Raw genomic sequence first — 25,211 nt, 5'->3', positions numbered from 1 at the left:
TGGGACAGGGATGGGAACCAGAGGGTTGGCCTGGAGGAGGGACCGGCAGTGGGAGGCGTGGGCTGGGTGCTGCGAAGCCTGCCTGTGCCCGCAGCAATTCCTGCAGGGCTGCCTGCCTGTGCCTGCAGGCTGAGCCCTGTGCCCAGCAGAGACACCTTGGCATCACCCTGGAGCCCAGACTGGGGCAGCCGTGGAGCCCGCAGCAGCACTGCCACCGTGCTGCTCTGCTGGAGCCAGCCCTGGGGGGCTGCGGACTGCGCTGCGGGGTGAGAGGTGAGGGAGAACCCCGAGGGTGGCAAGGGATGGATGGGACAGATTCGGGGACATGGGGGGAAGGGCCAGGGCCTGGGTAGTCCGTGCTCACTGCACTGGTTGGTTTGCATGGGTTTGCAGGGACAGGGATGGTGTCCAGCTCCCTCTGAAGTGCCACCACTCACAGGCACCGCTGGACTGCCCCCAAGTGCCACACCACAGCCCAATGCCTGGCACGGCTCCAGTGCCCACTGCCCAGGCATAGGGAGATCTCGGGAGCCAGTTTCCCGCAGGAGGCTGCCTGTTGAAGCCTAGGCAAGGCAGCCAGGGGGCAAAAGTGGCCACAGATCCCTCGGGGCGATAGAGGCACAAGAAAGAGGGAAATTGCCCCATCTCAGCCCCAGACTGCTGGGCAGAAGTGGGTACAGCCCTTTAACCCTGTGCCAGAGACACCAGCCCACACCAGTGCAGGACATCCTCCTCCACACCCCCCTACCCAGCCCTTTGTGTAGGTCCTACACCAATAAGCAGCCTTCCAGCTGCAATGTCCCCATGCCCTGCACCTCATGCCCTGCTCCCCCAGCTTCTGGGCCAGCTCCTGCCATGGCTGTCCCTCCTCAATGTACACCAGCATGCAGCTGCTCGCCCCATGGGGACCCTTCTGTGCTCATGTATACAGGGTTGGGCACACACAGCATGCACACCGCATACCCACGCATGTGAGCAGAAGCCCCTGCTGTTCACACGTGCTTGCTGACGGCGTGCCCCCCCACGTACTCCCAGGAACACCAGCGCCTCCACCAGCCTGGCCACACTTCCCCGTGCCACTCGGGGAACTCTTGCCTGTGCAGACAGAGCTGGGGAGCAGGCAGATGCCTGCATGGGGGTGCGGGGGCTCATGCAGCAGGGAATCTGGCCTGGCTGTCCCTCAGCAGGTCGGGACGCAGCTCCTGTGGGAGAGGGCAGGGGATGCGTGGGAGCATGCAGGCAGCAGGAAGGAAGCCTGCGCCGAACAATAGAGGGAAATGGAGGAACTGGAAAAAGACTCAGTGGCAGCACAGTCAGCACAGATGGTTTAGTGCAGAACAGCATGATTCATGGGAAAAAGGCCCTCAGTGCTCCACAGAAAGCCCCCAGCTCTGTCCCGGGGCGGTGCCAGCAAATAAGCTGGGGATGGGGGTCCCTGGCAGAGCGGGACCTGGTGGGTGGACACCATGCTGCACACAAGCCCCAGGCTGTGCCCCTCTGTCCCGAGCTGTGGGTGCTGGCAGCAGGGGCATAGGGGCCCGTCCCGTCTGGGGGTGGGAGGCTGTCCCCCCTCCGTCTGCCCGTGAGTCATGCTGACCTCTCTCATGCCCTCAACAGCAGTGAGAGAGAGAAATTATGGTCTGGCCCTTCCGGCCACAGAGCCCTCCCCAAGCTGGCCGGCACAGCAGCTCATCCCCTGGGAGGGGCCCAGCTGCTCCCCCCCACTATCTGCCTCAGGCAGCCCCCTCCGCCAGGACACCCCCCTGGCTGTGCCAGCTCTCGTTCTCCAACCCAGCTCTGCATGCAACAGAGCCCAGGATGCTGCAGTGTCCAGCATCTGCTCGACCACCCACTCCCCTGTGAGCCCCCGGCTGCTCAGTTCCTGTCTGGGCTCAGGTCACAGCCTCACCGACAAAGCAGGGCCAGGATCCGGCAACTCCGGGGAGGGGCCGAGAGGCTTGGGGCTGAGGAACAACAGGATGCTGGCTTCTTGAGCTGGGAGGTGAGCGACTCTGGGGAGAGCGGTGAGGCGGGGGGACCTTCAGGAGCATCTCGTGCTCCCACCCACAGCATCTGTGCCCTTCACAGCAGCTGGACCCACCCACCCACCTCCTGTTCCCTCCTCACCCCCTTTCTCTCCTCCTTCAACAGATGATGGGCTGAGCATCCGTCAAAGAGGCACCCCAGGGCCATGAGCTCCCCGTGCAGTCTTGACTCTGATATTGCAGACTGGCTGACCACCATCCACTTGGAGAGGTACCAGGATGTCTTCAAGAAGCATGGGTACCATGTGGCCAGAGATGCCGCCTGGCTGGGTGGCAATGACCTGCAGCAGCTTGGCATCACCGCCACTGGGCACCGCAAAAGGATCCTGAACTTGGCGCAGCAGACAGTGATGCTCAGTCAGTCTCCGGGGGAAACCACAGCAGGAGACACCCATTTTCGAGCCACCGAGGTCCTGGATGCCCCCCAGGCAGGCAAAGATGCCATGAAAGCAGAGCTGGGAGGGGCTACTGATGCCTTTGGGACCCAGCAACGCATCGCTGCGCCTGCCCAGGCATCGCTTCCAGAGGAGGACCCTGCTCCCCGCCTTGTGAAGCCAGTTCCCAAGCCAAGGACAGTTTTCCTTCGCTCAAAGCCAGAGCAGAGCTTCACACCCGTGCCACTGGCACGCACTACGGTGCCAACACACGGTCCAGGCAGCGACGGGGCACCTGCAGCGTTTGTGGTACTGGAAGGGTTTGTGCCGGGGGAGAGCTCCACGGACTTGGAGAGCCCAGAGCCAGTGCCACCAGCTGGTTCAGGGGCAGCCGTGGCCATGGGCATGGCAGCATCCCGGCTGCGAGCACGGGAGAGCGCTCGAGAGGAGACACGTCCTCCCCCAGCTCTGGATCACAGACAAACCGTGGAGCCAACAAAGAAATACCCCCCATCTGTCCCGTCTGTCCCACCACGGCACAGCCACAGGGGCCAGACAGCCGAGCCCAGCCCTGGAACTGTGCTGGAGGGTCACCCTGCATCCAACCCTCCCCTGCCCACCGCAGCCATCCCAGCCAGAAGAGATCCCTCGCCCTGCCCCAGGGCAGCCTCACAGATGGGATCAGGGCAGGGCAGGGTGGAGATGGTGTCCAACATCATCTATGAAGGACTCGAGCCCCCATCAGCACCCACTGAGGACTCAGGAGGGGAGGATGGTCCCCAGGGTCAGGGTCTCATTCAGCCCCCGGCTCTGTCCCTGCAGGAGCTGACCCAGCTGGACGACAAGCCTGAGTAAGTAGATGTTTTCCCTCATCCCAGGAAATGGAAGGGGGGGTGCAGAGCAGCCAGAGAGACCCCATCCCCTGGGACCCCATCCCCAGCCTGGCCCTGCCTGCCTCTGGGTGCTGACAAAGCCCCTTTCACCACCCTTTCCATGCCTTCCCCAGGCTCTGCATGGAGCAGTCCTGCAGGGCAGCTGGGATCCCGCTGAGCTGAAAGGGCCCTGGGCCCCCAGATGGCTCAAAGAAGCTGCTGCCCCTCCTTTGCCCCCCCAGGCAGCAGGGCTGGGTGTCCCTGGCATGGTGAGGGTGTGAGGGCTCTGGGGCTGGCTCCTGCTGAGAGCAAGGCAGGAGATGTCAGCTGGGGGCAAGCTCAGGTGGGAAATGGCCAGCAGCCCCATGAGACACAGCCCAGTATGTCCCAGGGTGGGGAGGAGAAGGGAGTAAGGAGGGTGCAGGGAGCAGGGAGGGTATGCTGCACATCCTGGGGAACAAAGCCTGGCTCAGCCCCAGTCAGGCACAGCCTCCAGCCCATATAAACCAGACAAGAAAACAAGGTGGGAAAACCTCACAGGCTACCACTCTGGCCCGGCTGCAGCCACAGTAACCCCTCTCCTGTTTTCCAGCAGTTCCAGCTGGCCCGGCGGGGGCCTGCCCCCCATCCCACAGAGACCCACCAGCAAGCCAGGTGAGAGCCCCAGGCCACAAGTGTGCAGCGGAGACCTCCTGGTGTCCCCAGGGAAGGGGGGTGTGGGGGACACCCACATACCCTGCCTTTCCCCCAGGTCCTGCCCTGTGCTCCTGCCTCACTCAGGGACTGGGGTGGCCCCAGGCCAAGGCAGGATCCAGCCCCACACATATTTGGGCTGGCATCTCTGTTACGCCAGATGCCTTGGACATTGGGGTGCACTGTGGGGGTCCCCCTCCAGGGTTGGCAGTCCTGGCTGGTTGCTGTCCGGCAGTAGGCACCAATGACTGCTTTTCCTTCCCATGTCTCATCCCACAGAGGTCAGTGAGCAGCCCGTCAGCCCCTACAGCGAGACCATCTTTGGGCATGCAGCCCCATCCCGGGAGCAGAAGGTGAGAGGACACTGTGGGATGGTGGCTGTCCCCTGCAGTCTTCTTGCATCCCAGCAGCTGCTGCGAAGTGGGGAGCTGCAGCTGGTGAGACCGTGGTTCCCAGCAATGCCTGGCTGAGCATCACTGCTGGGGTGGGGATCACAGGCTTGAGCCCCCTTCACAGTGGGCCAGGGAGGTTGAGGGGGTCTGGGATGGGAGATGGCAGAGGAGATGTGACAAGTCTCTCCTCCCAGGGTGCTGGCATCGCCTCTAATCAGAGCTATGAGACAGTGTCTGAGCTGGACCTGGAGCGAGAAGCATGCAGGTAGGCATCACCTCCTCTGGGCTACAGGGGCTGGGCTGGGCTCGGGTCTGGGGTTTGCATGTCAGGGGGGCAGGGGACACCCCAGGGGACAGTCTGAGAGGTAGTGGGCACTTTTCCCCCACCACAGAGCCCATCAGGAGCATCTGGCATCAGGTCAGCAGTCTTAAGAAGAGCCAGTGGGCTCAGAGATGAGAAGGAACCATGCTGGTGGGTGGCCCTCGGGGGGCCAGTGCTTACCCACAGATGCTCTGGGTGCACAGCTGGGGCAGTGACAGTGGCACTGGGCACATGCACACCAGGCAGAGCCTGGATTTTGCTGCTGGGAGCAGGGAAACACCAGGAGGAACAGGGGTTGCTCAGAAAGGGGATGACTGAGCTCCAGATGAAGGGATGTGTAAACTCCAAAGGCTCCAGCATCATCAGATCAGCATTTGCTGATCTGCCACACTGTGGTGGACAGTGAGATTGTGAGAGGCACTTTAAAAATGTTTTTGAAACGTACTTTCCATAACTCCTGATAGCATCTCAGAAAGAGGAAGGAAAGCTGCTCTTCCCATTTCAAATGGGGAGGGTTCCTTTTCCTGTGCTGCTTAGAGAGAAGGCGAGCTGCAGCTCTGTGTCCTTTGGGTCTGCTCGTGGCCTTGCCGGCCAGTGCATCACCATGCCCCGGCTTTTCTGGCCCCAGTGTTGGTTGGTCCAGCCCACCTCCTGCTCTGGGTGCAAGTCACTGCAGTGTGGCCTGATCCAGCATCACGGTCAGCCACACATTGCAGTCAGATAAAAGCCAACACAGGCCATAGGTGGAGAACTGCAAATACCTGGGAGCAAGAGCTTTGTAAACAGAAATACTGAAATCTGCCATGGAGCCTCTGAACCAGCAGTTCAGAGCAGGGCTGGGGGCTGTTCCGTGGCTTCCAAGGAGCTGGGATCCAGAGCATCCCAAGGGCATCGGCCAGGCACTTGCAGCCCTGGACTCACCAGCGGCTTTGCAGCCTGGTCTTGCTGAAAAGAGACAGGACACAACTGTCAGCAGAGTAGCAGAGGCAGTGGTTCACAGGGGGGTTTTTTTCCCAGCCTGAGCACTAAGGTGGTTGGGGTGTGGGGAGCTGAACAAGAGACGGAAAAGTCTTTGAAGACTTTTGCATGGTGCTCATAGACTTCATTGCCAGCTGCTCCAATGCTTTCCTCCCCTGACCAGCTCCACTGATCTGACAATGATCCTCCTGGAGCAGAGCTATGGGCTCCTGCTCAGCTGCTGAGCCACTGATGGCCAGCCCTGGACCCTGCCCCTGCCACTGTGGGACCTCCCAATCCTTCTCTTCAGCACTGGTGTTTCTCCAGCTCAGTCAGTTCCTCATCCTGCTGATTGGCACCCGGTCAGTGGGGACAATGCATCTCCTGCAACCCACTAACCCGCTCATTATGGGAAATATTTCCCACTCCCAAAACTTCAGTGAGGCCCTCCCAGTCCTTTGGCACAATATCTTCATCCTAACTGAGGTACTTCCTCGCTCTGTCCTGGGGGAGTTTCATCCAGACCATGTTGCTGCCTGGGGTCCGGGCGGTGGGTGTCAGTGTTAAAGATGGACAGAGCTGCCTCAGCCAGCAATGAGGTATCCTCAGCAAAGAGGAAGAGGAATGCAAAATTCCCCTTAAAACTGGGAGATGGGTCTCTGAGGGTCCAGCAGAGCCTGGACCATAGGGTGGGATTCACCTGCTTTCATGTTTGAGCACCTTCATCTGAGCTGGTGATGCTCAGCCCCCTGAAATACTGGTGTGGAGGGCAGCATCTGCCCTGCTTCAGACACCAGTCTCACCAGGAGAGAGACAGTGGCACAGCGGTGCCCAGTCACCCCATGGAGCTTGGGGGACTGGGTCAGACAGCAACTCGTCAGGCATTGTGGTGAGAATGGTGCACCCTGCCCTGGTTTGCATCGAGGCCCACCATGAGATGATCCTCTGCCAGATACCTACGTGGCTTACTTCTCCCCACACCTCAAGGCATCTTTCCTGCAGGAAAAGAAACGCTGAGAATGGTGTGTTCCTTGACAGCTTATTCCTTATCCCCCTACCTACTTCCAGGTACCCACTCACAGGTTGATTGTCTGGCCCATGACACCCAGTTGACATAACCAGATCCATTAGCAGCTCCTTGGCCCCCTCACCACCAGCAGATCCCTTTCTTCCATCACCCATCCTCCATCCTCCACCAGATCTCCCATGTGAGCAATGACAGGCTGAGACTATGCCAACTCAGTGCACCTCAGGCATCACCCTCCAGGCTCAGCTGACCTGGAAATACCTTTCAACTAAAAGGAGCACTTGGCATGCTCCTGGGGTGCTGAGTGGGGTCCACTCCAGCTGGGCCATGTGCTTTGCTTGTCCCTGCCAGATGTCAGTTTTCCTCCAGCTCTTTATGGTTTCAGTGGCTGTAAATCATGGCTGTCAAGGATTTTCCCCCTTTTTCTCTTGTCGTGACCCATTCAGCAGGTCTGTTTTCCACTAGGCTCTGGCACTCAAGGCTGATGTCCGCCTGTGATGTAGAGTCGTCCAGCCAGCCTGCTCCCTGCCCGGTCCCTCCTGAAGAAGCTGGACACCACGCTGGGACTCCATATCTGCCAAGGCTCTGTTATGCTAATTAAAAGCAATTTTCATTGCACTCTGAGCCTTCAAGCAACCCATGGCCGTTTCTTGCCTTTCTTGCAGACACAGGCCATTTTCTCTCTCCACCCACCTCCTCAGCCCCATCTACCATCTCACTTCTCCAGACCTGACCCCTAGCTGGCTCCAGCCCAACATCCTCCCAGGCAGACTTAGGTCTTGCTTCTGTCCCACATAGTTCAGGGCCATCTAATGTCTGATGGCCTCATAAGGTGCCTGCCCAGGGTCAGAGCACAGGTCCGTGTGCTGCCTTTAGCTGTTATGATGAGGCAATGCTCAAAACCAGCTTTTTGGAGGATTTATGGTGAGAGTCGGTATTTGGGGTCATTTGCCTGGTCTAAAAGCATTTCTAGCACTTGGACTTGTGCTGGAGGTAGTTTCTCATATTCAGTACCCCCAGTGAGTTTCTCCTCCGTAAACTTCTCCTTCTACAACATCCCATGGTGAGGAGTCCCACAGGTCAGCCCCTCCTTTCCCATGTGGTTCTGCACCTTGCTCCTGCTGGCTTTGATGTCACCCAGCTCCTGTGACTGAAGCAGTGGTGGCCAGGAGATGCCTGTGCACCCTCCTCATCCTGCTCACAACTTCAGAAACCTGCCCCCATCACGCACCCTTTCCCCACCGGAGATGCCCAGCTTGCTCAGGTGTTCCTCAGACAGAAGCTGTGACAGGGCTTGCACTGTCCTTGCTTTCTTTCTTGGAGCCTTTTCTTCATCTTGGCACTGGATGCCACGAGTGACCCAGTGGCATGGGTGCTCTCCTGTTGATGCTAGGGTGTCCTGGCTGCTGTGACTCTCTTCCTGCCCATCACCATTGCACCTGGGCAGTTCCCCTGTGAGCTCCTGGGGCCGTCAGACATTTTCCAGAATACTTCCTTTTCAGGGAAAGAAAAGTATCTGCTGAGAGGGCTGAGGGGAAGGGGCAGGCTTAGCAGTTTATTTTTATAGTTTCCTTTTATTGTTGTGACTGGATAGTCTCACCAGGCCTGGCTGGGGGGTTTAGTATGGCTTTCCAAGAAAATGAGGTGGATGCAGGAGCTCCACTGGCCCATCTGTCCATCCCAATCCCTTTGCAAAACATTTTGGCTGGACACAAGAGCAGGCAGGAGGGTATCGCAGCAAAAGGACCTTCACAGTGCCATGAACACTGGAGTGGTAGAAGGAGACAGCAGGCTGAGACCCCTGGTGAGGGGGTAGCTGGGGTGGGTGTAGATGAGGGAGCAGGACGGGGGATCAGGGAGCTGCCTGGCTTCAGTTTGCTGCCTGGATTGAAATGGAGAATGGAGAGGGGAAGGAGGTGATGCCAGGGGGTTGGAGATGTGTGGTGGCCTGTGCAGTGTTACCCAAGGTGGGGAAGCCCATTTTGCCAACTAGCCCCAGACTTGCCATCATGTAGGACTGGCTGAGCCTCAGGCTGCTGGTGGCCATAGGACTCATGAGCATTGAGCCTTTGTCCCACTCTTCTCAGGGAGATGCAAACAGCCACATCAGTAGGTACCCCAAGGAGCCCAGGATGGGGCCAGGAGCATCTGCGTATGTGAGACATCCCCAAATGGGCTGGCATTGACCAGACCACCACACGGTGAGCAGCCATGCTGCCATAGCCAGGCTCGCTCACAGCCCCATTTCTCACAGGACAAGCAGCGAGTGCAGCAGCGAGGGAAGGAGTGAGGACGAGGAGACCCGGTCCCGGCTCATCGACCGCATCATCCAAAATGACACAGAGGGGTACTCCACTGTGGATGCACCACAGGCCGAGGGTGCCCCTTTCAGCCTGCCAGCCCATCTTTACCCAGACGAGGTCCTGGATGACCTCACCATCTCCCCTTACGCCAGCTTCACATCACTTTCTGAGCCCCGACCCACCATGCTCAGCGGCTGGCTGGACAAACTCTCCCCACAGGGGTACGTGCCCACCCATGGGACAGTCCCCATAGGTAAAACCCCTTTGGACAAGGCTGGTGAGGTGGGCACGCTGGTCACCCTGCTACTGGGGCAGCCAGACCTCCCCACAGGAGGAGGACCCTCTTGATTGCCCCAGCTATGCTTCAAGGGTCTCTGTGCAGTCATTCTTGGGGGAAGGAGGGGGTCTGTGAGCAGATGTAGGGTTCTCGGGGGGATCATCCGCTTCCCAACATCCCTGTTTTTCTGCCATCCCAACAGGAACTATGTCTTCCAGAGGCGCTACGTCCGTTTTGATGGGAAGAACCTGATGTACTTCAGCAGTGAGAAGGTACAAAAGGGTGGGATGCGGGCAAGGTGGGGAGGGTGCACTGTGCAGCTTAAGTGGGGTGCCTTGACACCACATGAGCTGCCATATTCCCTTTGCCTCCCCTTGTCCTTCTGTAAGGAGACAGCACTGCTTTACCATCACTAGGGTGGAGCAGCCATGGCACCTTGTGCCTGGGGGACTCCGAACATAGCCTCACGCCATAGGAAACACAGGGTAGAAAGGGAGCAGGTGAGGGGGTCCTGCTGGCTCGCAAGCTGGCTGCAAAATGGGGGGTCTCTGGGTCCCAGCCATGGACCCATCCCCCCCTGAATCCTCAGCTCCTGCCCAGCTGCTGGTGTCCCTTGGACTCTGCTATGAGGCAGCACCCAGCCGAGCACCCAGAGGATGTGGAGGATGTGCTACACGTGGAGGAGCTTTTCTCACTGTGGGTGCTGGCACTGTGGGTTAGGAGTGTGGGGTGAGACAACCCTTTCCTGTCCCACATCCTCTCATCCTTCTGTGGGGGCTCTGCATGGCCTCATTAGGCCTGCTGTGGGGTGCTGGTGGTTGCCACGCCATCTGGGGTGACAGACACTGCTGTCCCAGTCCCACCACACAGCCAGACAGGCTGGTCTCACACCAGAGACACCCATGCAAAAACCGGTACCATGCATGGCCCCAGAGCAGCCACTGTTGCAGGAGCTTGTAGACATCTCTGACACATCCCCTTACCTCTGCTGTTATGGTGCCAGTGTGCCTGGCAAGGTGGGTACTGGGGTGGCCAGGCTATGGAGGTGCCCCACAGGAAGGGAAAAGGGGTAACTCTGCCTGGGGCTTGTTCCAGGAGCCCTACCCCAAGGGGGTGATCCCACTGTCTGTGATTGAGATGGCTCGCTCCACCAAGGACAACAAGTTCCAGGTCTTCACCAGCCACCGGATCTTTGTCTTCCGTGCTGAGAATGAGGGTAAGCGAAGACCAGGGCCAGGACCCACCAGTCCCCAAAGAACCGTCCCTGACTCCCTCCTCCAGCCAGAGCATCCTGAGGGCAGCTCTCACCCTGTCCCTAAAACATCTAGCCACAATGAGCGAGGGGACCTCTCCCCTGCCATGTCTGTTGGGTGCTCTGCTCCATGCCAGGGCTGTTGGGAAAGGCTCAGACCTGCTCCCTCATGCCCGGTCCCCAGCCCAGAGGAATGAGTGGTGCTCCACACTGCAGAAGAAGGTGATGGACCAGCGCCTGGTGGGATGCCGGCCCCAGCCCGCCAACACCGCTCACTGCCAGAAGTCAGGCGTCCTGGAGCTGAAGGGCCAGAAGTCCAAGGTGTTTGCAGCCCTGAGCCTGCCTGAGATGTGGCTGTACAAGAGCGAGCAGGTTTGTGGCCAGACCAAACACCCTGCTGGCACAGAGGGCTGTGCCAGCAGTGAATGGGATGAGAGCAATGGAGGGATGGAGGGAGCTTAGCCAGGGGCAGTGCCAAAGGCAGAGCAGAGAGGAAAAGGACAGGTAGGAGAAAGGGAATGGCAGAGCAGGATCTCCTCGCTATCACCAAGTTATCTTCATCTTTGCCAGGCACTTAGGTGTTGGTCACACTGAAATGTCCCGATCCATCACAGGACAGGTAGATCAATGACAACAAAACCACCAGCAAACATGCCTACTGCAGCGCAGGCTTGCCACATGGGAGGCAGCAGGTCTCTGCCGGCCAGTCGCATCCTGCCTGCTGCCCATGGAACTCCCCACATCCTGCCTGCTGAATTTTCTTAGCAACCCTGGTTTTCTTCTATTCACCTTGTTTCACTTTGCCTGACTTGCACAAAGCAACATTCAAGCCTCTGTGGTTTTTGCTCAAGCTGACGCTTTATGAGTGCACCTGACTTAGTGTGAACTCAAATCCCCAAAACAGAAGGACTTGAATGGCCAGGTTTCAAGGGCTATGGGCAGAACTTGCCTTTCATTTGCAGGATGCTTTATGTCAGCCCACATGAGACGTGGCAGGGTACCAGGTCTGGCTTGTCCAGGCAAAGCAGGGATGGGGTGCTGGGAAAGCTGGACACAGCTCCCTGGCTCCAGTGTCATGGGCATGTCTGGGTGGTGTGTCCACTGCAGCTGCTGCACTGCAGAGCCAGCACCACTGTCACTCTGAATTTCAGTTCTTTAAAATGGGCATTGGCATTTGCTTGATTGAGATGCGTGGGTCCACCATCCGTGAAGCCAAGAACCGCAGCTTCGAGCTCATCACTCCCTCCAAAATATTCAGGTACCTCAGGCAGCTGGGTGGAACAAGATGGGGGAGCAGCTGGGTGCTGGACCCAGGTGCTGGTTTCTCCAGACCCCTGAGTTTTGGCTGTGCTGGTGCTCATAGCTTCGTGGCAGAGTCAGAGTGGGAGAAGCGGGAGTGGATGGAGGCCCTGCAGGAGGCCATAGCTGAGACACTCTATGACTACGAGGTGGCAGAAAAGATCTGGTCCAACAAAGCCAACAAATACTGTGCAGACTGCTGGGCTCAGAGTCCCGACTGGGCATCCATCAACCTGTGTGTGGTCATCTGCAAGCAGTGTGCAGGCCAGTACATCTCCCTGGGAGGCACATGGGGGTCCCAGCAGGTGTGGGCTGGCCCTGCCTGGCAGGCAGGGTGCTGGCTGGGTGATGGGTGCGACCTGGGTACCGGTTCCCCTGACAGGACCAAGGGGTGCTCACTCTCCTACTCCTTGCAGGGCAGCACCGCAGCCTGGGCTCCAACATTTCCAAGGTGCAAAGTCTGAAGCTTGACACCAGTGTCTGGTCCAATGAAATTGTACAGGTAGAGACACTCAGGGCAGGGCACTGGGGCTGGCATGGCATGTTCAGGGGCCAGGCTCTGGGCAAGGCAGCAGCCCCACGGTCTCCCCCAGGATGCAGGGACACTGGGCATCCTGCTCCTCCTGGCTGGCCCTGGTGCTCACCATGACCATGGGACTCTCCTGTAGCTCTTCATTGTGCTGGGAAATGACCGAGCCAACCGGTTTTGGGCTGCTCACCTCCCCACTGCTGAGGCCCTCTACCCAGATGCCACTGCTGAGCAGAGACGGGACTTCATCTCACGCAAGTACCGAGAGGGACGGTACCGCCTGCCCCATCCCCACTGTGCCACTCAGGAGGACGTGCTCCAGGTAAGGGCCACCTTGGAGTGCAGCCAGGATGCTGGGGTGCTGGGAACAATCCCAGAGCTCCGGGTCTGAGATACCAACACCAGCTTGGCTGCGTACACCCACACCCTCATGTCAGGTAGTTCTCGGGGCTCAGGTAGGAGTTGTGACCCACTTTGCCTGTTTTTGAGCACCCCTGGCAGTGGGCTGGGGGTCTCTGTGAGCCACAATGTGGTCCCTACAGGCATCTGTCTCATCCCAGGCGCTGTGCACTGCAGTGGCAGGACCAGCCCTGCTCAAGACCGTCCTGCAGTTCTTCTCAACCTCGGAGGCTGGGCTGGCAGCTGACCCCGCTGCCTGTGAGGTGGCCACAGGGGCAGACCTTTGCTGGGGACTGGAGAGAAAAAGGCCCAGGAACCATTCAGGTAACAAGAACCCTCAAGCTCCATCTGGCTGTAAGGGGGGGGGGGGCTTCTTCCTTAGCATTGTCCCTGCCCCCCACAGCACACCCCAAGGCTGGAGACAGCCAGTGCATCAGGTCCGGTGGCTCCCTGGGGGACCCACCTGCCCCATTCCCATTGCACCCCTCTTTTGGGATGGGACAAGGCAGCAGCTTCCTCTGGAGCCCCTTTTCAGGGAACCCCATGCCTGAGACACTGACTTGCCTACACCTGCATGAGTAGGGTCTCCACACTCCTCTGGTACTCATGCTTTGGTGGGTGCCTGCTCTCATCCTGCTTTCAGCACCATTCCCCGCAGGGAGTGCCAGCGCACAGGAACCGCATCTGGAGGGAGTCTACAATGAGATCACACAGCCAGTGACACACAGTGGGTACCTGTACCGGGCCATGCCCCCCCTCAAGCTCCCAGGAACCAAGAAGAGCAAAGAGGGTAAGTGTGGGGACCATGGGAGGGCAGCCAGTGGGGTGCCCACTCCAGGGCTGCTGACCTCCCCCCGGTCCTGCAGACTTCCAGCGCACGTGGTGCTCCCTGGAGAGAGCCCTGCTCTTCTTCGAGACAGAGAAATGCACTGAGCCCTTGGGCCACATTGAGAGTGGGGACCTCATCTCCCTGGGCGTGAACAGAGCCCAGGCACTCGCCAGCCCTGGCCCCACTGAAAGGTACACCCAGCTGTGCCCCCACTGCATGCCCAGAATGCCTGTGGGCACAGAGAGAGCAGCGTGGGCATTGGTCTCTGCTTGGTGCAATGGTCTGATCTGGCTCTGGGTGCAGGTTTGGGGTAGGGGGCTGTCCTGATGGGCTGGTTCATCCTCCATAGGTTTCGCTTCACCCTCGAGCTCTTCCTCGCTGGGGAAAAAGTGCAGCAGCTGGGAACCGATGGGCCTGAGACCCTGCAAGCCTGGGCCAGTGCCATCGGCAAGGTGAGCCAGCCTCAGCACCCCATGGCACTGGTGGGTCCCTGGGCTCTGTCCTCACTTCCCCACTGTGATTCCTCCCACCTCCCTGTGATCTTCATCCTCTGTGGCAAGCACCTTCTTCCCTTTGTAGGGGCTCATGTCCTCCCTGGTGACCTGCCCCCATCCTTCTGGGGGTCTGTGCTCAGGTGCTGAGCCTTGTCTTTACCCAGCTCATCTCTTTGCTCCATCCTACAGTGGTTCACACCCATGAGCTGTCACTGCCTGCTGGGTTACGAATTCCAGCGCGTGGGCCAGCTACGCTACAAGTGCATGCTCAACCCTGAGCGATGGCAGCAGGCCTTCTTCATCCTGCAGAAAGCCCACCTCTTCATCTGCCCCACCAATGATGATGGGGCTGAGGACAGCATCAACCTCCGGCGGCTGCAGGAGCTCAGTGAGTTCTGTGCCACAGCCCAGGACCAGTACCATATGGTGGCGGGCCATGCATGGCTCTGACCCCTCTACTTCTCACCCCAATGCAGGTCTGGTTCCCCCCACGGAGACCCCAGAGAAGAAGGAGCTGATGATCCTTGTGGAGATGGGGAGGTGAGTCCTGGCTGCGGAAATGACAGATAATGAGCCAAGCAACCTCAGCAGGCTGCCCAGGGCAAAGGCACTCATGCATTAGTTGATGTTGATCCCAAACCCACAGTGGGGATGCTACTGGGACAGCAGGGCTGTGGCCAGGGTGTTTACAGAGGTCACCCAAGCCCAGGGTGTCTTGCTGGGGTAGGGTGTCCTTTGGCTCAGCTTGGCTGTGCCACACTACCTGTCCCAGAGCCAGGCTGTGCCTACAGGCAGGAGGGGATGACCTGCCCCCTCGGCAACCTTCATTCCCTCTTTTCTGCCCTTGTTGTTCTCAGGACATTTTACCTGCAGGGCTTGTCACGGGCGGACTCAGCGGCATGGTACACTGACATCCAGGCATCAGCAGGGGGCCGGGGCAATGCACTGCGGGACCAGCAGTTGAGCCGGGGTGACATTCCCATCATTGTGGACAGCTGCATTGCCTTCATCACGCAGTATGGTGAGCTCAGCATGGCAGCAGCATGGTCAGAGCATCCTCCAACACACATGGGGTGGCCAATGAGTCCAAGCAGGAGGCACCACTCTCAGGGCACCAGCCCTGTTAGGGATTCCTCAAGCAGGATTGGGCCCCCGTGACCCCACCATGACCCCATGTCCCTGTCCCAGGGCTGCGGCATGAGGGTATTTACCGCAAGAATGGAGCCAAGTCCCGGATCAAGGTACTGATGGAGGAGTTTCGGCGGGATGCTCGCAACGTCAAGCTGCGCATCAATGACAACTTCATCGAGGATGTCACTGATGTCCTGAAGAGGTTCTTCCGTGAGCTGGAAGACCCTGTCTTTACCCTGGAGCTGCACCCACAGTGGAAGGAGGCTGCAGGTACCTCCTTCACCTCACACTTGCTCCCACACCGGGCTGCCTGACAGCGACCCCTGGGACCAGTGTCCCTCAGGGAGGTGTCCTGGTACCATGTCAGCTCTGGGTCTGTTGGGTTCAGCAACGGTCCATGACTTGGTTTTCTCCCTCCAGAAATCTCCTCAAAGCCCCAGCGCCTGGAACGGTACAAGGAACTAATTCATCGCCTGCCTCGCCTCAATCACAAGACCCTGGCTGCGCTCATCGGGCACCTCTACCGGTCAGTAGGCCACCTCCCTGCAGGGCGCCCTGGTCCAGACGGGGTCCCCAAGGCCAGGCCGTAGTGTGGCATCTCGCTGCTGCCCAAGGCATGCTGGTTCCCATCCCTGTGAGCCAGGGAGAGCCCAGTGCCCATGCCCTGCCCCATCAGCCCCCCAGTCAGTGCTGGGGTGTCCTGGAGCATGTTACTCTGGGACACCTCAAACATTCCCAAAGTCATCCTGCAGCAAGGGAGAGTGACAGGAGGTTTGGGAGTAGGGGACACCCGCCTGTAGAATGGAAACTTCACCCAGTGCCCAAAAAAAGAGGGGAAAAACCAAATTCCTATCCTAAACTCAGAGTATGAGATGGGGCTGTTTTGTGGTTTGATGGCAGCTGGGAGTCCTTGGAAAAGGAACTGCCCAGCTTGAAGTTGCCACTGCTGGGGAGCTGGGGAAAAATGGGCTTTTATTCAGGAGAGTTTGTATGATGCAGAGGAGGGTGGCTGGGGCTGAAACCCCATCCAGAGTGAGACCAACCCCTCATCTCTGTCCACCTTGTCTCAGGGTGCAGAAATGTGCAGATCTCAACCAGATGAGCACCAAGAACCTGTCGCTGCTCTTTGCACCCAGTCTCTTCCAGACTGATGGCAAAGGGGAGCACGAGGTCAAGGTGATGGAAGACCTCATTGACAACTATGTCAGCATCTTCAATGTAAGCTCTCTGCAGGGTCCTTGCCAGCCCCCTCTGTGCTGGCTCTGTGCATCTCCCCTTGTATCCCTCCATACTGCCTGCCTCTGCCTCGCCCTGCATCCCTTTATCCTGGCCATGTGCCCTCAAGCCATATCCCACTCCTCACTGACTCCATGTGTGTCCTTCTCACCCTGTGCACCCTTCCTCTGGCAGATTGACGAGGACCAGGTATCCCAGATGGATCTGGAGAACAGTCTGATCACCACCTGGAAGGACACCCAGGTACCAGGGATGTGCTTGCTGGCCCCCATCACAAGGGACCCCTGGGCTGGTAGGACTGCCTGGAGGATGGGGGCACTCCCAGCTGCCCACCTTGGGTCCCCACTGTCCCACACCACATATTTGGGGAAGGACCTTCCCCTGCTTGTCTCCCTTTTGCTCATCACCTTGAGGCTCCTGCCCAGCAGAGAAGCAGCCTCAGCTCCCTGGGACACCTTCACCAGCCCCTGGGGAGAGGGAATGTGCACAGCACCCGTCCCAGCACAGCATCAATGCCACCCGCTTTTCCCCCAGCTCTCACAGGCAGGGGACCTCATCATCGAGGTTTACCTGGAGCAGAAGCTGCCGGATTGCTGCATCACCCTGAAGGTGAGTCCCAAAGGAGGGCCATGCCAGAGGAAGCAAGGAGGGATGCAGGCTTCTAAAAAAAAAAAAAAAAAAGAAAGAAAAAAAAAAGGCAAAAGCAGAAGAGAAAAAGAAAGAAAAGGCAAAAGCAGGAGGGAAAAAAAGGGAAGAAAAAAAAAGGTCCCAGCCTGTCCCTGGGACCCATCCTGCCACCACCCACTGCAGCTTCCCTATGTCCGCCCCCAGGTGTCCCCCACGATGACAGCAGAGGAGCTCACCAACCAGGTGCTGGAGATGCGCAATGTGGCAGCCAGCCTGGACATCTGGCTGACCTTTGAAGCCCTGGAGAATGGGGAGCTGGGTGAGCATGGTGGGATAGCACAGGGGGATGCTCTCAGTGTGGCCGGGCTGGTGAGGAGGAGGTGTGAGGTATGGGTGGGCAGCTTGCTGCCACTGGCAGGGGGGATGGAGACTGGCACAGGAAGGGGATGCAGCAGTGAGAGTGTCCCTGCCTCCCCAGAGCGACCCCTGCACCCCAAGGAGAAAGTGCTGGAGCAAGCTTTGCAGTGGTGCAAACTCCCAGAGCCCAGTGCCGCTTATCTGCTGGTGAGGAAGGTCCCCATCGGTGAGGGCAGCTGTCTCTTCACAGGTAAGGCAATCACAAAGGGTCCCAGCCCCTAGGGCTGTCCACAGAGTGGGACAGCTCTGCCTGTGCTTCCCTTTGCCTTGGCTACAACGCCGCAGCCTTCAGGAGCACATCCCTGAGACCCACAGTGGGATCTTACTGCAATACCCCAGCCACCCCCCTACCTGCTTCCAGCCCCCCTGACCCCCATCTCCCCACCCACACTGGGCAGGTGTCAAACGTGAGACCCCCAAGTGCGGGCTGCTGAAATGCCGCGAGGAGCCCCCCAGACTGCTGGGAAACAAGTTTCAGGAGCGCTACTTTGTCATCCGGGATCGGAGGCTGCTGCTGCTCAAGGAGAAGAGGGTACCCAGGGGATGCTGCAGGGGTGGACCTGTGCCCTGAGGGTGGGAGGAGAGGCAAGGAAGGGGAGCCTGGGGACAGCAGTGGCACGGTGGTGGCTGTCCTCCTGGCAGGGAGGCTGGCACCAAGCTGGGCTGACTCAATAGATCTCCTTCCCCAGAGTGCCAAGCCAGAGCGCGAGTGGCCCCTGGACGCAGCCAAGGTTTACATGGGCGTTAAGAAGAAGCTGAAGCCACCAGCCCAGTAAGTGGCACCTTCCAAGTCATGGCTCTGGGGCACACAACCCTTGGTCCCTGCACCCGACACATGCTGGGAGCATGCCAAGCCCCACCGGGACCCAAAGCTGGGACAAGCTCAGACCCCTGCCCCCACTGCCCATGAACCCCAGGCTGTGTCTGGGCTTGGTGGTGCTGCACCACAGCCTGTCTCCTCCTTTCGCCAGGTGGGGTTTCACACTGACCCTGGACAAGCAGCAGCTGTGAGTATCTGCCCCTACTGTCCTGGGGCTGGGGGGATGTTGAGATCTGTCCCCAGTTTTAGTGGGAGTGGGACAGCCAGGGGCAGTGCTACAGGGCCCTGGAGGTCAAAGTAGAGCTGGTACCTTGCTGAGACACTCAAGGGACAGAGTGGTGAGGCCACATGCTCCCTGGCACAAGGTGGGGGCCAGGCTCCAGGGGCAATCCATCTCCGTGCCACACACCTTTCCTACCTCCCCATCCATGCCAGCACTCTGGGGAGATGCATCTTCCAAGCACCCAGCACCAGGCTCCAGAGGGACCTGCTCACCCTGCCCAGGTGTGCAGATCACCTGCATGGCTGTGCTGCCTGCCAGCCTTCATTCAACACTGCTCCATGTCCCCGCACACCCAACAGCAGGTGCTCCTGCACCCTGCACTGAGCTAGGGTCCCTGCCCTGGCCTCCCTGGCATCACTGGGTGCCTGGGCATACCCGTGCATCCCACTGATCCTGTCCCCGTTTCCCTGACACTGCCAGTGCTGCAGCAGCACATCACCTGCCCCTGACATGGGGCTGTGATATTCTTCTAAAGGCAGCAAGGACAGCTGAGCCAAGGTGCCTCATGGCTGCTCAACAAGCTCTCGCCTTGCCCTGAAGCAGCGATTCAGGCATGCAGTTTCAGAGGTGCAGCCTCTCTGGGTATAGTTGTGCCTGACAGCCTAGGGCTCACAGGCAAGTTGACAAGGGGACCTGGGCCCCGCTGGCCCTGCTCCCTCACAACTTCTCACATGGCTCCTCTGCAGGTACCTCGTGTGCTCGGGGCGGGCTGAGCTGTGGGACTGGACCACCAGCATCCTCAAGGCTCAGGTGAGTGCAGGCTGGCCATGCCACCCAGCTGGGCCGCACTGGGACAGGAGGGGCCTGGCCAGGCAGCATGGCATGACCCCCTCTCCCTGTCCTGTCCCTTTGCACAGCATGATGACCTGCGCCCCGTGATCATGCGCCGGCGCTCCTCCTCTGACCTCGCCAAGCAGAAGTTTGGCACCATGCCGCTGGTGCCCCTGCATGGGGACAGCACTGATGCCACCATGCTCTCCGCCAACCAAACCCTGGTAAAGCCCCAGCAGCTACGCCTGCCCATGGGTGCTCCTGCATCCACCCAGGTCCATGCACCCATCTCAAGACCATGTGCCACTCCAGGGCCCTGGAGGGGGTGCAAGCTGCCTGGCACTGATGGATGTTTTTGGTGTGTTTCCCTGTGCTTGGGGGTGGGGGTGGGGGGGTGGGGCGGGCTGGGTGTGTGAGTGTGGTTGTGTGTGCTGCATGCTGTGCTCCTGTCTGTGGCAGCTCTCCATGCATGCAGGGCACTGTGAGGGCACTTGGAGTGCTGCACCCCGCTGCCCATCCTCTGCCTGCCAAGGCATCCGTGTCCCTGCTCTGCACTACTGTGTGCTTACCTCTGCCCATCTCCTCTGTTTCTAGCGCCGCCTGCACACGCGAAGGACTTTGTCCATGTTCTTTGTAAGTACCCGCACATGTGGAGCATGTCTGTTGCTGGCTTTGCACCATGCCTCCTGGCTCTGGCAGCATGGGCTTGCCTGCAGCATACCACCTGCACTCGGAGACATGCCCAGGCCATCCTGCCCAAGCTGCATGGCAGAGACGGAGATGCTCATTGCTCTGTGTACCCCATACCCAGGGATGGAGGTCCCTGCATGGTCCCAGTGCATGCAAGCATGACAATAGTCCAGCCCAGTTCCCAGAGCCTCTCCCATTGCGTTCATATTGCCCAGAGGGGAATCAACATAAGAAATGTGAGAAAATGGGTTTGAGTTCCCCTCACCATCAGGTTATTTCCATGGGGGCCACCTGCCTGGACTTCACCTGGCTTTGTGCTCTGCATGGCCACCCATCTGCCCTCCCCACCCCAAACCACCTCTGGCAAGGAATGCTGAGCTGGTGCCACAGCTTGGTGGCAGGGATCATGCCTCACAGGGACCAAAACGCTCACCCTCCATCAGCGATGGAGGAGAAAGGGCAACAGTGCTTGAGCCAAGAGACCTGATGGAGGGTGAGTCTCCTGCAGTCATCAGGCCCATGGGCAGGGGGCAAGGCTCCCTGGGCAGGACCCGAGTGCAGGGAGGGGAAGGTGACGGGGGGATGGAGGGGTACAGCTGAGCAGTGCAGACAGTGCCCCTCACCCTGACCCCCCACCCTCCCCCAGCCCATGAAGATTCACCAGGACTCCCTAGAGGAGCAGCAGGAGAAGGAGGTGGACGCTGATCCTGTCTATGAGGAGGTGGGCAGCTTCGCTGAGCTGGCTGCGCTGGAGCTGGAGCAGGGGCTGTTGGCAGACCTGTCAGCCATGCCCCCCGTGGACAGGTCCAAGAAGCCAGCCCCATTTCCTGAGCAGCCCCCAGCTACAGCGCTGCGCTCCTCACTGCCTGCCAGCCCGGCCCAGAGGGTGGCAGGTCCCTCTGTCACCAAAGCCCTGTCTCTTGAAAGGGGCTTGAACCTGGAGAGCGACAAAGTTCCAGCACAGGGGCTCAGACCCACCAAAACGGCCTCTCTGGAGAGGAATGTGGAGCCTTCCCTGGTGCTGGCCAGGGACTGGGAGCAGACAGCCACACCAGGGAGCAGTCCTAACAAGGAGACCTCCCTGGAGATCCCCAGAAAGAGGAGCATGCAGCCTCCCTCACCCATCAATGACAAACTCATCCAGGAGCTCAGCAGCGTCATCCTCAAGAAGAATGAGGGCCAGCCACCAGGGCCAGGCCAGCCAGTGACGTGACCCACCGTGCCAAAGGGGTGGCCACCAACCTGGGGGTCAAGTCGTACCCGGCAGCAGCGATGATGGGTACTCCACGCTCCCACATGAGGGAGCCTGCACCCTCCTCCTCCTGACCCCAGAGCCGGGCTGGGAGCAGGGACCAGTGGGGACCAGGGGACTAGTGGGGACCAGGATGCAGAGCCATGGTACCCCCTCTTTGGAGGGCTGGGGGTGCTGCCACGTGCGCTCTTGCTTGTGAGCGGCATGTCTGTCATCAGGCCCAGCACCAAGGGAAGCAAGTAAAAGAGAAAATAAAACACAGTGCCTGCGTGTTTTGGGAGCATGGCACAGTGTCAGGCAGGGGAGCATGCAGTGCCTGCCAGCGTGGTGGATAACACCATGATGTCCCCTCTCCAGCACTGGGCCCACGGGACAGGGTCAGGACACCCACATGATCCCCCACTTCCCTTCTTATATCTACTGTGGCATATTTGGGGCGGTGGGGGGGCAACAGGGGCAGGGCTGGCTGTGTGTGCCCGGCGCATAGTCCTGGCAATGGAGGCCAGCTCCTGCTCAGCTTGGGTATTTATACCTGTTCCTTCCACCAGCAGGGAGAAATAAAGGTTTATTTGTACTCTGGAGGGTCTGGTCACTGCAGAAGGAGCAGTGTGATGTGGGGGTCTGGCAGGCAGGGAGACGGGGGTGCCAGGGTCAGGCACCTAACCGAGGGACCCATGGGATGGGGGCAGCACCAGCAGCATTGGAGAAAATGCAAAACTGGGGCAAAGACCTAGTGAACCTCAGATCCAGGGTGGGATTTTCTGTCCATGTCTGCTGCTAGTCTGGGATGGCATGGCCCTTCATACTGGGCACCAAGCTGGAGGATCCCCCTTTCCCAGGGCAGGGGAACACAGCCTGGCACTCCTTAGGCCTGCCTACAGCTAACTCTGATTGCTGGACCTCAGGGGCAAGGCTGCCTTCTCCGAGGCTCTCGCCGACGAGGTCTCGAGCCCCCCCAGGCAGCAGCTGCCTGCATTCCGGACCCAGCCCCGAAAATCCTTGGAGATATAGAAGTAGATGAAGGGATCAAAGCAGTTGTTGAATGCACTGAACACCAGGGCCAGGGTGTACTGTATGTAGGTGACATTGTGGCACCCCGTGGCTTCAAGCATGTAGTGGATGAAAAGCAGCACGTTGCTGGGGGTGAAGCAGAGGATGAAGACCAGGAGAACCAGGGCCAGGACATGCACCACCTGCCGATAGCGTCTCCCCTTGGGCAGCAGCTGTGCCAGGATGCAGCTGTAGGAGATGGTCATGAGCACGAAGGGCAAGCCAAAGCCCAGACCCACCAGGGAGAGGAAATAGTAGGCAAAGAACATGTGCTTATCCTTTCCTACGACATCGTGGCATGTTGTGATGTTCAGGCTCAAGATATGACTTGTCTGGGAGTGCAAAAGCAGAGGGCTCACTCCCAGCCCCACCAGCAGCCAGATGCCCACAGAGATGCCTGCCTTGCCCCACACCCAGCTGGAGCCCTTCCGCAGAAATGGGTGCACCACAGAGATGTAGCGCTCCAGGCCAATGCAGGTGAGAAAGAGGATGGAGCTGTACATGTTCCCATAGAAGGCAGCCACCATGGTGCGGCACAGGTAGTCCCCAAAGAGCCAGTGATTGCCCAGGAGGTGGTAGGAGATCTTGAAGGGCAGCAGGACAACAAAGAGCAGGTCGGCACTGACCAGGTTGAGCAGGAAGAGGGTGCTGGAATGTCCCCTGAACTTGGTCACCAGGACCCAGCAAGCCAGAGCGTTGGCTGGCAGCCCCACAAACAGGACCACAGAGTAGAGGGCAGGGAGGAGGTGGGTGGTGAAAGTGCTGTTGAGAAAACCTTCCACGGAGGCGCTGGGGCACGTGGTTTCTTCTTGGGGAGTGAGAGGAATCAAGACTCGCCCTTTGTTACGCACTGCAGAGGACACAAGGCGTCAGACTCAGACAGAAGCCCCCTCCCAGTACCCCTTCCCACCTGGGACCACGCAGGAGCTATCAACCCTCCCTGCCAAGCTGCCAGCAAATGCAGGAGCTGTCATGTCCCTGCCCCACAGCAAGGGCAGCTCAGGGCACGGGAACCCCTAACATCCTGCCACCCTCACCATGCGGAGCCACACCACATCCTGCCCTGCTGGTGGCCTGCAGCCCAGCCAGGCTCTGCTCCCACGTGCCGGCACAGGGACACGCAGCCCTACCAATGTCCCCTTTCCTACTGAGCCCAGCACAACAGGTTCCCTGCAACCCCATGGGAAAACCAGGAAACCCATGCCTGGACAGGGTCAGGATATGGCCACCCATGCCAGGATGGGAGTAGTTGTCCCACGGGGGCTTCTGCCTCCTCCTCCTCCTGGCCAGCCCATCAGATCAGCCCCTCACTGCAGTTAGGGCTGCACACACCCTCCTGTCTTCCTGTGGTTGGAGGGGTTTCAGTGCTTGCTCAGAACAAAAACTAAGAACAGGAAGGTCCCAGGACACTAGACAGGCAACTCCAGATCAAATCCCTTTTCTGGCTTCTCAAAAATCATAGCCAGGGTCTGCTTTCTTGCATACCACCCTCAGCTCCAAAAGCTCCATGCAGTCGGTCCCCAGGGGTCCTGGTTACATCCAACAGGTTTACTGCAACCTCTGCTAACTCTCCACCTCTCCGGGGGACAGGGGAAATTCAGGTTATGAGAGTAGTAACCTGATTTTCATTTCCAAAAGGGAAAGGGGTGGCAGGGTTTCGGGTCTTCACTTAGATTTTCAATGTGGACACCCAGAGAAGCAGCAGAGCAGTGCCCCGAGCTTTCACTGTGATGCCCAGCCATCCCCTCCAAGGATCACAGGACGTGATGGTGGGGTGTCCCAATGAGGCTTCCCTACCCTGTCCCACCATCCCCCAGACCCACCAAGGCACTTACTTGGGGAGAATTGTGTGGCGGAGCTGAGCCAGGCACAGCCAATCAGGAGGGTGACACAGGCAGCAGCAGAGCTGGACGAAGGCACCAGCCAGGACATCTCTGTGGGGTGGCCTCTGCACAAGCTGGGTCTGCAGAGTGGTCACAGGCAGGGCTGGCCCCACCGTGCGTCACAGCAGGACGGACACCAGCCCCCTCCCCACTAGCACCCTTGCTCTTCCCGCCCCCCCCCCCCCCGCCCCCCCCGTCGCCTGTGTCCTGGCCACGCCCCTGTGGTCTAAGTGGCCAGACGGTCAGCTGTCACCACCGCCGAGCACTTGGGGGACGTCATCAAGCTTGGGGTGATTTCCAGGCACTAGCACGCAATGTCACGCTGTGCAGAGGAGGAAGCAGACCAAAGACAGACATCAAAAAAAGACAGTTGTGAACTGCAGCAGGCAGATGGAGTTGTACATGTCCCAGGAGGGGGGCAGGAAGGAGGCCATTGGCTTCCAGCCTGGTGACGTGCCCGTGTCCCATTGCAGCACCTCAGGGGCACAGGGCACCCTGCCTGCCCAGCCCTGCCAGGACCACACATCCCCAGGAATCAATCACCTTGGTCGGGCTGACAAGCCAATGTCACCCTGTAGGTGGGGCTGCCCTGCACTGTCCCACTCTGCCATCCCCTTCCTGCCACCAAAGTGGGTGCTGGTAGCCCCCAGTCCATTTTCCCAGCTTCCTCCTGCAGCAGAGGGGCCATGGAGGGAAATAACAGACCCAGTGACACAGCCACAGCCCAGTCCCACATGTTGACACGCTGCAGGGGAATCAGAACATGTGCAGATGACTCCAAAAATGTCAGGGAAAGAGCAAGAAGGGGACAAAAGGGACAGCGGGGAGAGCCACAAGCTCTGCAAGAATCACAAGGCAGAAAAAAAGCAGAACAGAAAGAGAAGTGAGAGCTGAAGGGGATGAGAGGGGGACAGAGGGACCAGGTGGCAAACAGGGCAAGGATTCCTGGGGAGCCTTCATGGCTCCCAGTGTCCCCTACCAAATGCC

At 59.2% G+C, this 25,211-nt stretch overlaps 2 protein-coding genes across 2 annotated transcripts; one reads left to right on the top strand and one right to left on the bottom strand.

Annotated features, from left to right (window-relative positions):
• The first annotated feature begins 99 nt into the window (after window positions 1–99).
• On the top strand, window positions 100–21,870 carry ARAP3 (ArfGAP with RhoGAP domain, ankyrin repeat and PH domain 3). Its single transcript, XM_027797675.2, has 34 exons — window positions 100–273; window positions 2,152–3,270; window positions 3,884–3,945; window positions 4,264–4,337; window positions 4,571–4,641; window positions 8,937–9,206; window positions 9,465–9,534; window positions 10,358–10,478; window positions 10,699–10,886; window positions 11,666–11,772; window positions 11,878–12,077; window positions 12,230–12,315; window positions 12,482–12,664; window positions 12,903–13,065; window positions 13,400–13,531; window positions 13,608–13,761; window positions 13,920–14,022; window positions 14,254–14,452; window positions 14,541–14,604; window positions 14,922–15,085; window positions 15,253–15,465; window positions 15,616–15,721; window positions 16,266–16,413; window positions 16,606–16,674; window positions 16,966–17,040; window positions 17,263–17,377; window positions 17,537–17,665; window positions 17,874–18,007; window positions 18,165–18,247; window positions 18,447–18,482; window positions 19,265–19,328; window positions 19,436–19,573; window positions 19,944–19,982; window positions 20,686–21,870. Exons 2-34 carry the CDS (start codon window positions 2,192–2,194, stop codon window positions 21,250–21,252), a joined length of 5,406 nt encoding a protein of 1,801 aa, XP_027653476.2. The 5' UTR covers window positions 100–273; window positions 2,152–2,191; the 3' UTR covers window positions 21,253–21,870.
• LOC102054895 (proteinase-activated receptor 2-like) lies at window positions 21,840–24,395 on the bottom strand. The gene is made up of 2 exons (XM_005433861.3): window positions 24,177–24,395; window positions 21,840–23,191 (listed from the first exon to the last, which is right to left on the bottom strand). The coding sequence occupies exons 1-2, from the start codon at window positions 24,271–24,273 to the stop codon at window positions 22,173–22,175; spliced, it is 1,116 nt and encodes a 371-aa protein (XP_005433918.2). The 5' UTR covers window positions 24,274–24,395; the 3' UTR covers window positions 21,840–22,172.
• Between the last annotated feature and the right edge of the window lie 816 nt (window positions 24,396–25,211).

The sequence above is a fragment of the Falco cherrug genome, chromosome 8 (assembly GCF_023634085.1).
Source record: "Falco cherrug isolate bFalChe1 chromosome 8, bFalChe1.pri, whole genome shotgun sequence".
Lineage (NCBI taxonomy): Eukaryota > Metazoa > Chordata > Aves > Falconiformes > Falconidae > Falco > Falco cherrug.
Note: the sequence above shows the minus strand (reverse complement) of the source record. Positions and strands in the feature narration are given on the sequence as shown.

Coding starts and splice junctions, on each gene's coding strand:
- ARAP3 (XM_027797675.2), top strand. CDS start 2,192: ATGAGCTCCCCGTGCAGTCTTGACTCTGATATTGCAGACTGGCTGACC. Junction 4,338..4,570: donor CCCCATCCCGGGAGCAGAAG/GTGAGAGGACAC, acceptor CTCTCCTCCCAG/GGTGCTGGCATCGCCTCTAA. Junction 15,722..16,265: donor CTCATCGGGCACCTCTACCG/GTCAGTAGGCCA, acceptor ACCTTGTCTCAG/GGTGCAGAAATGTGCAGATC.
- LOC102054895 (XM_005433861.3), bottom strand. CDS start 24,273: ATGTCCTGGCTGGTGCCTTCGTCCAGCTCTGCTGCTGCCTGTGTCACC. Junction 23,192..24,176: donor CGCCACACAATTCTCCCCAA/GTAAGTGCCTTG, acceptor TGTCCTCTGCAG/TGCGTAACAAAGGGCGAGTC.